Source organism: Ictalurus furcatus, chromosome 5 (genome assembly GCF_023375685.1).
Source record: "Ictalurus furcatus strain D&B chromosome 5, Billie_1.0, whole genome shotgun sequence".
Classification (NCBI taxonomy): Eukaryota; Metazoa; Chordata; class Actinopteri; order Siluriformes; family Ictaluridae; genus Ictalurus; species Ictalurus furcatus.
The window spans coordinates 27,381,918-27,399,275 of NC_071259.1; the positions used below are offsets into that span (position 1 = coordinate 27,381,918).

Sequence of the window (17,358 nt, forward strand, 5' to 3'; positions counted from 1 at the left end):
GAGAATTAAATACAGCTGTGGTATTACCAGAGATATAACACTATAGTATACTGAAGTAGTATAGGCAGTTAAGTGACATCATAAAGAGTTTGCTAAACCAATGATGATATGAGGTGAACATCAGAGAAATTTGTATTTTATGGCAACCTCTTTGCAAATCTGTAGTAAATATGCTTACACTGTGGTTTACTAAACCCCACGGTGTTGGGTTGTACTGTTATCATACCATGAGTTTGACCCCATAGTAATTATAATGGCAATGTCCGAATTGTTACAGGACTGCAATGCTGTAATATACCATCTTCCTACTAAAGCTTGTTTAAAGAGCGTAATATAGTCTGGATTTAATTCCACTGAAAGTCAACAAAAATTCCAGCATCGAACCAGTCAACATTTGGAATCGTCACTGTCGTCTTGAAGTGGAACAAATGGAGAGGTTGTCCTGGGTGGGTATCCAGGTGATCTACTGACGTGCAGTGGACCTATTTGATCAATATTTGCTGGTCAGAACTATAGGTTGTGTCCTCTTCCTTGGCATCATGCCTGACAGTCCTATCTGGAACAGCAGCTTTTAAAAATAGGAACCAGGGGGTCATGAGGTCTACAGTGCAAAAGCTATTTTGCGGCATCTTTTAAACATTCCCACTCTTGCTCACTGGTTTTGTACGGCCTACTGAAGAGGCCACAAATATACCGTTTTCCTATTCAATAGTGTGAACAATGTACGAGACTGCACGCATGATTTAGTTTAGCCTGGCCATGAGATTGAAATTGTAACTCATAAGTATGATTTTACTTCTATGCTCGTGTGCGATTGATCATTTGTAAGTTCTATGTATAATTTTTGACTTGAATGTATAGGCGAATCAATTTCAAGATATAAATGCTTGAAAAAAAAATGTTCTCCTGGAAGTCATTATAAAAGACGTTGGGAACACTTCCATTAGTTGCAAAGATTTCACACAACAAATGGAAGTTGTGAAAAAAAGCTTTTTTTTATTTTCCAAAGAAGTGGAAAACCTCTTTTCTCATAGGATGTAATGATATAAGTACCAACATGTCTTGTGGCTGAATGGGCTAACTGTGTGCAAAAAAATGACCACAGGCACAGCTAGAAAAACCTACTGAAACCTAGCTTGCACGTTCTCCCCGTGCTTCAGGGGTTTCCTCTGGGTAGTCCTGTTTCCTCGCCCAGTCCAAAGATATCTGTTGTAGGCTGATTGGCATTTTCAAATTATGTGTGAGATTGTGCCCTGCATTAGGTTGGCAACCCGTCCAGAGTGTCCCCCGCTGTGTGGCATGAGATCCCTGGGATAGGCTCCAGGCTCCCTGTAACCCTGTGTAAGATAAGTGGTACAGAAAATGGATGGATCATTTTCCTAGAATGTGAAATACAGCATAATCTTTCCAGATGTCTGTATAAAAAAAATAAAAAATGACTGAAACAATGGAGATACTTGAGAGATACCCAGAGATACTTAGGTAATAAGTTCACTCCCCCACCGCCCTGTGTGACTCTAATCCACTCTGAATACGGTTTACAAAGTACGACAATCTCAACTCACGACCAAAGGATATTCTGGAATAGGAAAATCAGGCTGAAAATTGTACAATTGGTATATACAAAACAAACAAACAAACAAAAAAAAACCCCTTCACTAGGGACCTGTTTCTTCATAGTGAGGTAGGCAGGATGATAAGTTGCGGTTTGGGACGCACCCCTGTGTGGTAGTCACTGAAGGCTGGTCGCACGAGCTCCCCGAACGCCCCACCTTGTCCAATGAGTGTGCGGCGCGTGCGGCGAGGAGGGGCGTCCGCGGCGAAGCCCACGCGATAAAACAAGAGTAAACGCGGCGCCGAGTTGCCTTTGACCAGCAGGACTCACCGGAGACTCGTCTCCTGACAGAGCGCGCGCGCACTCGGGCTGAGTGGATGTGATGTACTACTGACCGAGGACGTCTCTCTCTCTCTCTCTCTCTCTCTCTCTCTCTCCTTCTCTCTCTCAGCTCCAACCTCTTCGGGGAAACAAACACAAGACCTTTTTTTTCTTCTTCTTCTTTTTCTTTTTTTAACCCACCCGTGGATAAGGTTCCCGGGAAACCCTCCGCATCTCTCCTCCGTCTGAGCTGCACAACTTTCATCCGCGTCTGTCTGCCGTCTCAGCTCGTGCTGCTAACCTAAATGTTCTGTGCGCGCGCAGAGACACACGGCGCTTTCTGATTCTCTCCTGGAGGAAAGGATTTTCTTTCTGGTCCTGATCTGAGTCCTGACACACACACACACACACACACACACTCAGCCATGGAGAACGCTCACATGAAGAGCGTGGAGGAAGTTTACAGCTATCTGAACGTGAACGAGAGCACGGGGCTGGCGCTGGACCAGGTCAAACGCCAGAGAGAGAAGTGGGGTCCAAACGGTACGTAGGTGCTTTTAGACCCCGACCTCACACACATTTAAATCTCAGAAACACTGCGCATTGACAGCACAGCGAGACGGTGTTTTCCCCCGACTCGTCGTCCGTCTGTAAACCGGTGAATGTAGTGACGTCATAACTCACGCCCTTTTTTCCGCCTTTTTCTGTCATTTTACAGTATTTTACAAACGGATCCGTAGTGACGTCATGTGTAACACGTCACTGATTTGATTCTAACCTGTCCCATTTAACCTTCAAAATGTATTTTTATTTTTTATTTTTAACTTTTTTTTTTTCTTCAACATGAAACTTTGTGCTTGACTCATTTATTATATTGAACATGAAAAAACAAAACAAACAAAAAAAAACCACAAATGTACTTTTTGGTGCGTCTGTTATACCCATGGATGGATTCGTAGGCCCTGGGCCGCTCTGTCCACCCGGCTATGCGTGAACCGGTTCCCGGAGCCCTGACCAGCTCACAACCCAATGTATACGATTCATTTCAATTCGAAGCTTTATTGTCGTATGCATAGTACTGTACAGTCTAATGAAATTCTTAGTTGGATGCCTGTCGTCAAGCCAAGACCAGACGCTAAACATACACAGTAAACATACAATAATAATAAACATATATAGTGTTGACATTACCGTTCAAAAAACACATTAGTGCAAAATGATATAAAAGTAAGATAAGGCGAATATAAAATACTCACGTATTTGAACAGTCTCGGTTCTGCTCAGAGGAAGGCCCGTCTTATCGTAGGCCACTGGATCCTTTCGTCACTTTTCACCTCGCAGACTTCTCACCCGAGCTGTTTAACAAGCTCGGACTAAAAGGCCAGCAGTGATAGCATGTTTAGTATTCCTTGGTCCATTTTAATCCAGAGTTTGTGTTCAATCTGACCCATTAGTGGAAATCAACATCCTGTCAATGTCGTAAGTACTATTCAGATGGAATGAGACATTTCTGGACATCTCGCTCTTAAGTCATGTTGCCATAGGACGTCTGTAGTAATTATGATTGATGCGTATGGGATCTCTGTATTGGAAATGACCGAAATGGGAGTGTCTTCACAATGTAGGCATGCTCATCACAGTAAAAATTCCATGCTTACTAGGTACATTTTAATACAAGCTGATTGTTTTGACCTTGATTAGTCAGTCCCGCCAAGATTTTGCGATCACAGAAATTAAAGCGAAATCAAGGAAACACAGCAATTTTCCCGGGAGCTCGCAATTGTTCAGAATTACCACAGATTTTCCGAAGATTTTCCGTGACGTCATCGCAACGCACATTTACGCAAAGCCCGCTTCGATTCATGTGTGCAAACATGCGTACAGCTAAAAGGTCTCATTTACCATAACATGTATGTAGGCCATAGCTGTGCTAGGAACTCAATTAATTAAAACACCCCGAAGCATTGCTTCTCTGAAAAGTCCTGTTAAACTATAGATAGACAGACAGATAGATAGATATATCTATATCTATATCTATCTATCTATATATATAGATAGATAGCTAGATAGATAGATTGATAGTTATATAGATAGATAGTTATATATTATATGTACTGTACATATGTACATTATTGTTGTGCATTTTAAACTCGCTTGTCACTTGATTTTGTTTTGGAGAAGATAGATAAGATTGCTTCCTGGAATGTGTTTATACTGAAGAAAAAAAAAAAAAAACTGAAGAAAATTCCACAGGATATAACAGATTTCTTTCTCAGATTTGGACAGGACTAAAATCCCACAATACTCCAGTAATACCTTCCCATCTAAAACTAATCTACTCCAAATAAAGCTTTATTTTGCGCTTAAACCCGATTACACACATCGCTGTTAGGACTAACCACAGACAAGACAATTGGTTTTGTGTGTCTGTACTGTTTCCCAAATACATACATGTATTCAGCATTGGTCATTTCCGATATTATTATCTGTCTGAGCTGCACAAAGTCAATAGAAACATTGAGCTGTACATCCATTGCTAAGATGTGAACAGGACATAAAGGTTAAATAAATGAAACTACACTAGTTTTGACTATTTTAATCCACCAATATAGAGCCACATCCAGAAATATTGTGCAGCACAGGTTCAAATTTCAAAACCCTTACAGCAGTGAATATTAAAGCAGCGTCCAGGGACCTCCATTGGCTCATAACATATAGATATGGGGTCCGCTCACTGTGCTTGAAAATGATATGAACCGTTATAGAAGTTGTCGTACTTATTATCAACGTTGTACTCCCTGTTAACCGGTCACTGGTGTTGAATGAGTTAATCCACATCTCAGTAACTTAAAAAACAATGATAAATGATGTCAGCTTATATCTAATTGTTTTATATATATACTCAGCAAAAAACAGAAATGTCCTCTCACATTCAACTGCTTTTATTCCCAAATCTCTTAACATGTGTAAATATTTGTATTAACATAAAAACATTCAACAACTGAGACAAACTGAACAAGTTTCACAGTCCCTGAATAAAGGGGGGGGGGGGGGGGGTCAATATCAAAAGTAACAGTCAGTATGTGGTGTGGCCTCCAGCTGCTTTAAATACTACAGTCCATCTCGTCCTCATGGACTGCTAGGGATTCCCTCTGGGTACTCCGGTTTCCTCCTCCAGTCCAAAGACATACGTTGTAGGTTGATTAGCATTTCCCATCCTGTCCAGGGTGTCCCCCAAGTTCCCTGGGATTTAAGCTCCAGGCTCCCCAAGACCCTGTGTAGGATTAGCAGTACAGAAAATGGATGGATGGATGATATTAAGCACGGCTTGATGTCTGAAATCAGAAAAACACTTGCTAATTTTGAAATTGAAATGACCAGTGACGTTTAAAGTTAAATGATTTTCAATGTTAATGTCAATTGCATTACATTAGTCATTTTAATAGAAAGTCAGCCATGTCAGATGCTGTTTTGAGCGTTGTATGGTCAGGGGTGGGCTGTATGGCAAAATTACAAAGAAGAAAAAGAATGGATGCGGCCCAAGGCAAAAAGCGGTGTTATCCTTACTACCTAGAACATATCATACTTTGTATTGATCTGTTTATAGTCACACGCCTGAAACAAGTTCGCTCCTGTTATCACTTACATTATAGCAGCTGTAAACATTTCCCTTACCTGCCTCTCTTCTTTTGAACTTAATAAAACAAAACAAACACACAGCATGTCATGTCATGTTACCTGTCAAGTCCTATGTCCTGATCAATCTTAACAATAGAAAATGGAAATAGAAAGTGTCCCCGTATAACTTTAAGAATCTTACTCACTCAGTCACTTTCAGTCCCACTGGATGCAGTGCCTATCCTGGGAACACTGGGAATGAGGCGGGAATACACCCATGATGGGTTGCCAGTCCATCGCAGGACACCATTGGCACACACACGTACACACACTCATTGACATCCTAGGGGTAATTTATTTTAGTCTGTCCACCTACTGGCATGTTTGTTTGTTTTTTGGAGGTAGGAGGAAACCAGAAAACCCAGAGGTAACGACAAGGACACAGGGAGAACACTGATTGTAAGATTTTACTCGAACTGGAAATTTATCATCACTGTCTCATATCCAGACACTTTGCTTTCTTGAACAAGTGTCATTGTGAGTTGAGTTGTCATTTATAGCAGAACAGACTGAACCAACACATTTCCATCGGCTTTGGGCTGTTCTGCTTTCTCTGTCCCTTCTGGCGTCCTCAGACTCATACTGAGACTCTGCCATATTTCACGGTAGGCTAAATATAAATCTATACAAGCTGTAAATGCGTTAGCTGTGTTGACTGGCTTCAGCTAATTTGATATGATAACAGTGCAAAAGCCATCATTGGGATGAGAAGAAAGTATCCATGGACCCAGAAATGCTGCTTTCTGCTAAACATTCCAAGAAACAGTGTCTAAAGAATCAAGAAATATATTTGTAACCATTTTAATAATAACTTTCTATGAGGTACTTTGCACTCTTTTTTTCTATCACTGCTAATGTGGACTGTTCAGGCTTAGAACGTTTTTATGATATCAAAACTAGTTGAATGACTTTGTTTACCTCCTGACCTATCCTGGAAAAAAATGTTTTTAAGGAATTCCCCAGTTGCATTTTAAGGAATTATTCCTCAAATACCAGTGTGATAACAGATAGTTTAGACTGCGTTTTAATTCTGTTTAAGGTTGTAAAACCGTTCTATTTTAAACCAGTGAAGTGTCCTTTCTCAATTGAAGAAATGAGAAAGTCTGATTAATAACATTACTGAGACAGTATGAGTAGAATGAATCTCCAACCAGGATGTTTTTGATACTGTAACTTCAAAAGAGGGAATACATGGGAAATTGGAGAGGGAACGAGTGTTTATAGCTGCTGTAATGTAAGTGCAATCAAGAAATCGTTTCACTGACATTCCACAACGGATAAAAAGTACCATGAACCCTTCATTAATGAATGTAAATTGTTACTGTTGAGGTGGGGCACAGTGGTTAAATGGTTTGCCTCACACCACCAGGTTTTGGGGTTTGAATCCTGTGTCAGTGGAGTTTGCATGTTCTCCCTGTGCCTCGGGGGTTTCCTCTGGGTATTCTGGTTTCCTCCCCCAGTACAAACACGTGTTGTAGGCTGGTTGGCAAAATTTCCAAATTGTCCTTAGCGTGTGAATGTGTGTGCGATTGTTCCCTGTGGAAGGGGATTGGTGAGGGAACAACTATTTATCCCCCAACTTGTGCCACAAATTCCCTGGGATAATCTCCAGGCTCCCTGCAGCCCTGTGTAGGATAAGCAGTATGGAAATTGAATGGATAGATAGAAAAATGCATAGATGGATGTTAGTGTTGACAAATTGCTGTGGCTTAAGAGGAATAAATCATTTCAGGGTATACTGGTATTGGAAAATAATCACTAGTAATCATCATCATCATCATCATCATCATCATAACAAACTGTTGATTATTTTCCTATAAAAGCAGATCCCATTGTGTTTTTTTTTTTCTTTACTTAGTAAATGTAATAAACACTCCTTATTTGTTTAAGCCTAATGTGAGTATTTAGTTGGAAGTATTTGCAATATTGTAATGAACTTTTCTCTTTTCTTCTCTTCTCACGTCTCACTGTGTGCAGAATTGCCCGCTGAAATAGGTAATTATCTTGTTTATTAATTTGCGCATTTATTTAAAATGGTGTTAAATAAATAGCTTTGCAGTTTATTAAAACGGATGCTTATCGAATTCTCCTGTCCCCTAGGAAAGTCATTATGGGAGCTGGTCGTTGAGCAGTTTGAGGATTTACTTGTGCGGATTCTCCTGCTTGCAGCTTGTATATCATTCGTAAGTAGAATTATCGAAAATAAGTGAGAATCTGTTTGTTAAAGACATTCAGATATCAAAGTCTCTAATTTCTGTATTAAAAAAAAGCTCAAATTAAAATCGTGTATTTGCTAAAGCAGACTTGGAGGGTGTGTGCGATGTGTTTTTGTGTGTTTTCCTGCGGTCATGATCGCATGTGGAGGTGCAGATGGCTTGTATGTTTCTCATGCCTTCGCCGTGTCTGGAGTTGCTCACAGATCAGGAGGTTAAACAGCTGAGAAAGCTGCTCCTGCTCAGGAATGGTGAGAGCAACATTCACTGCGATCGAGTGTCTGTCGCTATCCACCAGACAAGGCGTGTGAGCCGGACACTGCTGTCTTACTCTGACGTGTTAACACTCCTTTCATTAGCCTGAAATGCTCCTGGAGGAAGTGGTGTAAAGCCATGTTCCTTTCTGTCTGTCTTTGTTTCTTCATTTCCTTTTTATTATGTCTGTTGTTCTGTCTGTCTTTCTGTATTTCTTACTGACGCTGTTGCTCTCTCTTTCTTTTTGGTTGTATTCGTTTTCATTTGTTACTGTTTCTATCTTTCTCTGTTTTCTTTTTTTCCCTTGTATTTGTTGTTTATTCATTCATTTCATATTCTTCTTTTTTTGTCTTTTTCACTTTCATTCTCTGTATTGTTCTGCTTTCCATTTTGTCTTTTGTTCTTTTCCCTTCCTTTCTCTTTTCTTCCATGTATCTTTATTTCTTTCTCCCCCCCCCCCTTTTTTTGGTAGACCCATCTAATGCTCTTTTATTTGAATTTATTCGGACAAATCTTCAGATCAGGTGATTGATTTGCACTTGTGTATCTTGTGGTCTGAGCGAGGTCATTGCTCGGTTAAGCCGTTAAGTCTGTGAGCGCGTGCGGTGTAGTGAACTCTGAACCAAATGGTCGCGTGGGCCGCTTGCTACATCACAGCAGGCAGAGGCATGCGAGCCAGATGCCCACTACGCAGTGTACAGTAGAGATAGCAAGTGTTGGGCTTGGTTGTGTGACAGCTCTCCCAGAACACATTAGACCCGAGGGTATCGCTGCAGGACGAATTTAACTTCTGACCTTCAGTGGGATGTTGGGTGTTCCAGCAGCTGGATTAATTGTCCAGTGGTGGAAGTATTAACCATTGGCCAGTATTAAATATTATCCAATACCACTAAGCAGCAAGAGTGTGGGTCATGTGGATGATGGCTGCTGTTCCACAATGTTCCACAACTTTGCTTGTGACTTCTTTTTTTGCCAGGTATCCACATTACTCCTGCATATCCTATGGTTACTAAGGACCATGATGCTTGAATTGGGATCCATAGACCCCTGGCTATGTTACAGACAATGACATTATAATCATTATACTTATTATTATGCTATTATAGTTATAACCCTAATTGATTGGTCAGTTGAATCGAATGGATTCCAAAACTCGGTATCAAAAGAAAAAGTATAAATAATGTCAACTTTAACCTAAATGCAATTGTAATCAAACTAGGAAGTGTTAATGTGATACAGAATGTTTTGAATCTACATTTTAGTATAGTGTAGCATGTGTAGAAAGCTCCAGAACAAAAAGATGTAATGGCTCCAAGTAAGGAATAAAACACTAGGGGATGTTGTTATAGGAAAACAATCAACAGTGTGTGGTGTGATGTCTGACGCAAAAGCGGAGTTACTGTTATCACCCCCAAAATCGACTATTTTACTCAGCAGTTTGCTAAAACGAACAATTTTATATTGATTAAAGAATGACACATCGTTTTTTTTTTTTTTTAAATCTGTTAATAGATACGTTTAATGTTGTGGGAAATCAGCAAAGTAGGTTTGTTTCTGTAGCTGTAAACAGTTACTCCCTCACCAGCTTCTCTTTTTTATTATTATTATTTATGAAAGTAATAAGAAACAAAAAAAAAATGCAACTTGTTTTCAAGAAACAACAAAGCACCAAAGTCGTTCGTCCTGGAGAGTTTACCCTGGAAGAAACCGTCATGGAACAACTTCTGACAAAAAGTGCTGGAGGCTCCTTCCATAAACGTGTTCTCACAGAAAACCTGACCATATCCACACGTTTTATTAACGTTTATGATAATGTTTACAAGTTCCTGTGTAAGTTGTTACCATATGTATAATAATATATACGGACACGCGCATTAATATAAACCTCGTAGCTGGAACTTCTGTCAATGCTGCTGTTATAGAAAACTATTCGACAGCCTCTCACCAGAATCGATTATTCAACAGAACTGTGGCATAAATAAATATAATCCTACATGTTTGGCCTAATGGACCTAATATTCGAATTGCCCAAAAGCAATATTACAGCAATTAAACTGTCACGTCCTAAATACTAAGTATATATCGTGATAAAATAACCACTTGCTGCATAAAATAGGATTTACCCAAATATTATAAATCTAATTTTTATTCTGATATTATATATATATTTTTACATGAGCAGATTTTAGTTTCAGTGTAGCCGTTTTGTCTGTAATTTAGCCAGAAGACAAGAGAATGTGCACATGATCATATTATATTAGGACAGTGAAGGAAGCCAGACTGCAGCAGCGGCACTCTCCTGTGCAGCACAGAATTTCGATGCTGCTTTGTGTGACTTGTCAGCCGATCGGCTCGGTCATGCTCTGATGGCTGCCTTGCATTTCCAGTGAGGGATGAATCACTGCAGATGGTGGCTTTACGCATATAAAACAGCAACAACAAAAAAAAGGCTTTTGAAAAACGGGTACAGTTCAGGAGTGCAATCAGTACTGGAGGCTTGCTATGCTGAGCTTTAATGTTTGGCACCTTTAAAACAGACAAGTGGATTACTAAACCTAAACTGTATGTATTTAGTCTGGAGCTGTATATCAGCATCTAAAAACAAGATGGACATGTAAACAGCACAGGGCCACGCATCAGAAACGCATGAATAACATCAGATAGTGTATTTCAGGCTGTAAATTGTGATTACAGGATTATATATATATATGTATATATAGGTATATATGTATGTGTGTGTGTGTGTGTGTGTGTGTGGTGCTGTAGCAAGTCTCTACAAGAGCCTGAATTCATAGCTTTATGGATTCTATATCAACTTTCCAGCTTTTTTTTTTTTTGGAGGGCTACGGCACTGCAGAGTTTAGCGTTTGACCTCATTTCTTCATTTAACACACCTTATTAAAACTCATCAGCTAATTAGCAAGCCCTTCACAGGCTGAATTAGGTGTGTTGGAAAGAGAAAAACAAATCTCTGCAGTGTTGCGACACTACAGACTTTCTACTGTAGTCATAGGAAATGCAGCACTAAATACTTAAATAATAGTCTTCAGCGAGGTTTTCGACGTATGATTGGCGGTCTTAGAACATATAACGTGACACGCTGACTAGCATCCGATTTTGTGCCATTGTCACCGAAGACAGCTGGGGACAAAATGCTGACAGTTTATTAAAGAATGACCTCAGAGATTGACCGCTGCTACAACACTCATCTCAAGCAACGTGGGATTGTGAAACTCTCTGGATAAGTAGTAACATGACGAAATGTTAATGGACAGAAAAGAATATCCGTATTACCCCAAGCTTAATGTACTTACACCATTTTCTGGACAAACCTGAATCATGCTATTTAATGAAATCAGCAGAATGTAGTCACTGAGATGCCAGTGATCCTGACCCGTTCTGCTCTCCGGACCCGCCCGATCCATCCTGATGCCCTACTTCTGGTTGGAGTTCTCATCAATTGGAAGTCACATGCTGCTGCTGAGGATGGCCCTACATGGTGCAGCCTAAAGATCACCGAGATTACTGAGGATGGTACCACTGAAAAACCATGAAGATAGCTTTGGACCTCAATTCATATGAACAGTCATGCTATGATGGCTTAGGACTACAATTACCACAAATAGTTTTGCACTCAAGTCGCCATCATTGAACAGTGGAGAAGTTCAACAAAACAGACTTCATGTAAAAACTGTAATGAAATTTGACCATGTAGTATTAGCACATTTATAGAAGGGATTTATTTATTTATAATCGCACTGTCTGGTGTTACACAGATGAGGACGGGTTCCCTTTTGAGTCTGGTTCCTCTTACGGTTTCTTCCTCACATCGTCTCAGGGAGTTTTTCCTCGCCACCGTCGCCTCTGGCTCTCTCATTAGGGATAAATTCATACATTTAAAATGTATGTCCTGAATTGATATATTTCTGTAAAGCTGCTTTGGGACAGTGTCCGTTGTTAAAAGCGCTACACAAATAAAACTGAATTGAACTGAATTTTCTTTAATCACGGGTCTATCGTTAGAGGATATTCATCGTATAATCTGACACGGAGAACACATGATCATATAATGTGTACTGCACTTCAGACGAGATTTTACTGAGATCATCATGTACAATGTGGCAAGTACAAATATTAAAAGACTGCTGAAATGACAGTCTAAAAGGAACTTCAGTCATGTGACACCAGTATGAATACGGTATCTCTCTGTGTTTCTCTCTAGGTTTTAGCCTGGTTCGAGGAGGGCGAAGAGACAATAACAGCCTTCGTGGAGCCTTTTGTAATCCTGCTTATTCTTATAGCCAACGCCATTGTTGGTGTGTGGCAGGTGAGTTGATATTGGCACTTAATTCATTTCTAAAGTTGCACTCTCTTGCACACTTACACAGTTTGTAATATTTTGAGCCCCATGCCCTGTTTCAAAACTAGATATGAGTTTTAAAGTGATGTGTTCAGTTGGGGCTGGAGCTCATTTCAGGGACAGAAAAATGTAAACAGAGCTTTTAAACAGCTTTATATGAAGAAATTGGACCAATCCTTTGCAGGGCAATATTTCAAATCACAAAACTGTTAAAGTCCCTGTGAAGTGTCTTGAAACGCATAGCATTATTCAACATATTGACATAATTTCCACTGAAACAGGAAGTCATGGCGGGACAAATCGAGTGGCTCCTCCCCCTTTTTAAATAGCCAATAGCGTTTAGCTTACCTCACAGCCACAACCATGGATTTTTATAATGTTTGGAGTGGGACACTTCAGACTCTAAAGAGCATTTGATTGGACAGAAAATCTGATGGGAAGCTGAAGTGCTGAATGATGTCATCAAAATTATTGATCCGTATTGATGGTAGAGAGAGAGAGAGAGAGAGAGAGAGAGAGAGAGAGAGAGACTGTACATTTTGAATGCAAATATATCTTCTAAATGCAAATTTTGTCATTGTTTTGGAGCACACTAGCTTATAGATAACCTTAAGGCTAACATATTCATACTAAAAGCCATAAAACTTCCATTTTGATTTCATGGGGCTTTATAGTGTCTTTGAAGATGTCATTATTATATGTCAAAAGCACTTCTAAAAATTACAGACTGCACCTTTAACAAGTGTTTCCTTAGTCCTTTATGAAGGAGATTCTTTTTTTTTTCAATGAACACTGATTGAAAGCAGATTTGCGTATACAAAAATATGTGGTGTGTATACATCTAGAAACCTTTTTAAAATTACAAACTGCACCTTTAACAAGTGCTTACATAGTCTATTTGTTTCTTTGGTTATGTGGTTACTTAGTCCACTTTTTTTCAGTAGTACTGATATAAAGCAGACACATATTTTAAACAATTTTAGTTTTTTCCTTTTTTAAAACACACAAATATATGGTTGGTATACATCTAGAAACCTTTTTTTAATTATAAAACTTCACCTTTAACAAATTACTTAGTCTAGAAATATCAATTTTTTCCCTCACAGTTGGAAAACCTCCATACTTACAAATGGAGCACCTTGATTTTTCTGTCTGATTTGTATTTATAATAAATCGAGATCTGATTCTTCCTCCTGAACCTGTAAGCTAAATAAAGCGTCTCAAATTGGATCTTGCCAAAAAAGCTCTTTTCTTTCACAAAAATTCCAACAAAGATCTGGTGTCGCAGTCATAAGCACGAATCACTCAAGCAGAGATCGTAGTGTCTATGCAGGTTTAATGCAGACAGCCTTTTTCCTGCCTGTAAGCGTCCCCTGTGTCTTGTTTCCTTGAAAAATTGACAGGAGCGTAACGCTGAAAATGCCATCGAGGCACTTAAAGAATATGAGCCGGAGATGGGGAAAGTCTACAGACAGGACAGGAAGGCCGTGCAGAGGATCAAGGCCAAAGACATCGTACCTGGGGACATCGTGGAGGTAGCTGGTAAGACTGTTGATTATTAGGGAAAAACTCATGCAATTCCTTAAACATGCTCTTAAATAGCTTATTATGTAACGACGGCTCTGAATGCAGGGTGCTGTGTGCCTCTCTGTGCTTTGATTAACTACTATGAGAGATGCCATACACACACACACACACACACACACACACACACACCTCCACATTACATGCCTCTAGCACAGCTTTTGTCCTTCCTACGAGCTCTCAGCCTATCTTTCCTCCCTCTCATACTCTCTCTCTCTCATGCACACACACACACACACAGTGCTCACACATCGTTCACACAGCCCTCTGCTCAGTCAGCACCTCTCCACATGTGCAGAAATTCCGAAGAGTTCACAATCATACTGGAATGAAAAGAGGAATAAGGCTTTGATTTATTCAAGTCTACCACTTCGAAAAGTTTGGCAAGAGAATTTTGCATGTAGAAGCAGGCCAGCTTTTACATTCACTGTGTCGTGTGGTATATTTTTCACAAACCTGTTAGACCAGGCTTAGAAATTTTGGAGTACGAGTGTGGGATGTTGGCAGAGCTCGTAAAGGATTTTTAACTCTCTTTGTGCTTTTTTTTTTTTTTCCTTCTTCTTCTTTTGTTCTAAAGTAGTGGTCAATGTTATTTTTATCCGCATGTCGAGATCATGGAATGTGCTATGTATAGATCACAGTGACAATAGTGAAGATGACAGGTGTTGAGCTCTTCATGGAGGCCCAATCACCTCGTGTCCTCTGTCCTCACTGCCATACTGGAGTATTGCATTGTGTGACGTGAGGGATGGTCCACACAAATGTCAGCGTCGTCTCCAGAGTGTGACAGAATTATAATTGCAGTTGTGACTGGATAATTACTGTAACAACCTCACAATGTTCCAAAGTAGACAAACAGACTATTAATGATATGGAACATTTTAAGTGAAGATCTAGTGAGAACTGAATCACGTATATAGATATATATATTTTTTAATGTAGATGGACACAAGCTGTTAATCTTGCAGGGTAAATGAATCCAAATGCTTCCATGGAAACCTCTTTTCAACATCTGAGCTGTTTGTTAGAGTGCTGGTACGACATTCAGCAGTGTGAATGATGATCCGCTGCTCTGCTGCTAGGTGAAGAGGCAATCAGTTATCAGGATAAATGGAATGAAATCCTATTAATGAAGCACAGACAGAGGTAGCAGGAACAATACACATTAACTCGTACAGCATTTGTCAATTTGTAGTGTCTTGCTGAAATATTGAAATAGATTTTCTATAAATACAGCGCAATGTTATTTCATGAAACAGTATCAGTCATACCGAGGAAAAGAAGAACGATCAATGGTCATGTGTCCAGTCTAGAGAAAAAACTGACAGTGAGTCGTTTGGTAGCCGAAAGACTCGACTCTTGCGTCAAATTGAGCTGACTCACAGAAAAGATTCGGATTTGGCACCTACGAATGCTGATAGAGAGTGCTGTTTATTACAGTGCTTACAAGCTGAGCACTGTATTATGTCATATTTTGTCTTATTATTTCTTATTATAGGATTATGGAATCATTTATCCATCCATCATTTTCTATACCGCTTATCCTTCAGGGTTGTGGGGAAACTGGAGCCTATTCCAGGGCTATCGGGAGCATGATAGAGTCTTTATTAATCACATATACATTACATTACAGCACAGTGAAATTCTTTTCTTCGCATACCTCAACATGTCAGGAAGTTGGGGTCAGAGCGCAGGGTCAGCCATGATACAGCGCCCCTGGAGCAGAGAGGGTTAAGGCCCTTGTTCAAAGGCCCAACAGTGGCAGTGCTGGGGCTTGAACCCCCGACCTTCCGATCAGTAACCCAGAGCCTTAACCGCCAAGCCACCACTGCCCCACATCCGGGACAGGGTGCCAGTCCACCGCAGGGCACAATCACATACACATTCATACACTATGGACACTTTGGACATGCGAATCAGCCTACCATGCATGTCTTTGGACTCGGGGAGGAGTACACGGAGGAACCCCCGCAGCACGGGGAGAACATGCAAACTTCGCACACACAGGGTAGTGGCAGGAATCCAACCCTGGTGGTGTGAGGCATCATTTAGAATTTATTAAATCTTCAAGTTTAATGCTGCGTCCCAATTTGCCTGGTATCCGTCCTAAATAGTATCCGAGATTAGAATTAGTTTGTCCCAAATGGTAGTATATTTAAATGAGTATCCCAAGGGTACCTGGATGGTCTACTATATCCGGTCGATTTTCCGATAGAAAAGTGTGGATCCGTGGGCACTTTTTCAGCTAATATTTTCCACAACTCCTTGCACGAGGGAGAAGGTTTGCTTCATCGAATTCAACCTGCAAACATAGCGGATGAGTGTAATCTCGATGATGCGTATTTTAGAGAGGCGTAAATGAAATGTGGACAAGTCAATCAAAGGAATGGTAAATTCAATTATATGGTATAAATTAAGTAAGGAATAATGAATGAGGACAATCTGAAATGCAACGAAGAGTAACTAGGCAACAACGTTTTCTTTCGTTAAACGATGTGTTAGTGTGTCCCAGTACTTGCGTACTCTTTTGCTACACACTCAAATGTTTGTCCTTTTTCATCACAAAAGGAGCACATGCTTGTAGTGCATAGTATACGTAGACGAAATGGGACGCAGCATGAGATTTTCCCAATGAAATACCGCGACAGTGTCAATTCCAACTGATGATGTCACAGTGGGCTTCACAGTCGACCAATCAGCAGTTCCGCTTTAAAACTCGCACACAGCGCAAGCGCACTCACTCTCTCCCTCGATCACTTTTTTTTTTCAAAATCTTTTTTTCATTCTCCTTTTTCCTTATCTCCCTCTTTTTTATTTCTATTCGTTTCTTCTCATCTAATGTTCTTCCTATCTCATCTTATCTCTTCTTTCTTCCTTACTGTTTTTCATGTTGTCGTTGTTCCTTATCTATTCTTTCTTCAACTTTTGACAATTCTCTCTTCATCTGTGCTTCATTCCCTTCTTTATTCCATCACTGTCACACCCTTGCAAGTTTTTCCTTCAGGAAATGTAAACCTAGCTTCTATCTGTTACTTACTCTTACTTCTCTTAATTTATAAGCATGGAACTGGCTTCACAAGCTTGTTATATGCTCATAAAAGAAATTCCAAACAGCAACTAATAAATCACATAAAGTGAGTGATAAGTACAACTCAAATAAAGACAAACAAGTCTTTTGATTCTATATATGAATGTTTCAGTAACAGTTCATATCAACACTAGAGCTTAACATAAACACACTAATTACTGAGGCAGAGTCTAAGCTACCGTCGACATTGCCAGTCAGAGGAACATCTAGCTATAATTGGATTTCCCCTTTTATTTTTTGTAAATATATCATATTGTGATATGATATTCTTGCCATATTGTCCATCTCAACATACAATGGCAAT

At 39.9% G+C, this 17,358-nt stretch overlaps 1 protein-coding gene across 2 annotated transcripts in view; it reads left to right on the top strand.

The window, feature by feature from the left end:
* Positions 1-1,685: 1,685 nt before the first annotated feature.
* atp2a2a (ATPase sarcoplasmic/endoplasmic reticulum Ca2+ transporting 2a) overlaps positions 1,686-17,358 on the top strand; it is a 38,068-nt gene continuing 22,395 nt past the window's right edge. The window contains exons 1-5 of one of the 2 annotated variants that reach the window (XM_053625562.1): positions 1,686-2,419; positions 7,532-7,549; positions 7,655-7,737; positions 12,245-12,349; positions 13,786-13,924. In XM_053625562.1, the coding sequence (XP_053481537.1) occupies positions 2,302-2,419; positions 7,532-7,549; positions 7,655-7,737; positions 12,245-12,349; positions 13,786-13,924 (463 nt within the window). In that variant the 5' untranslated portion in view covers positions 1,686-2,301. The remainder of the gene's footprint in view (positions 2,420-7,531; positions 7,550-7,654; positions 7,738-12,244; positions 12,350-13,785; positions 13,925-17,358) is intronic. The other variant, XM_053625563.1, reaches the window with a different exon arrangement.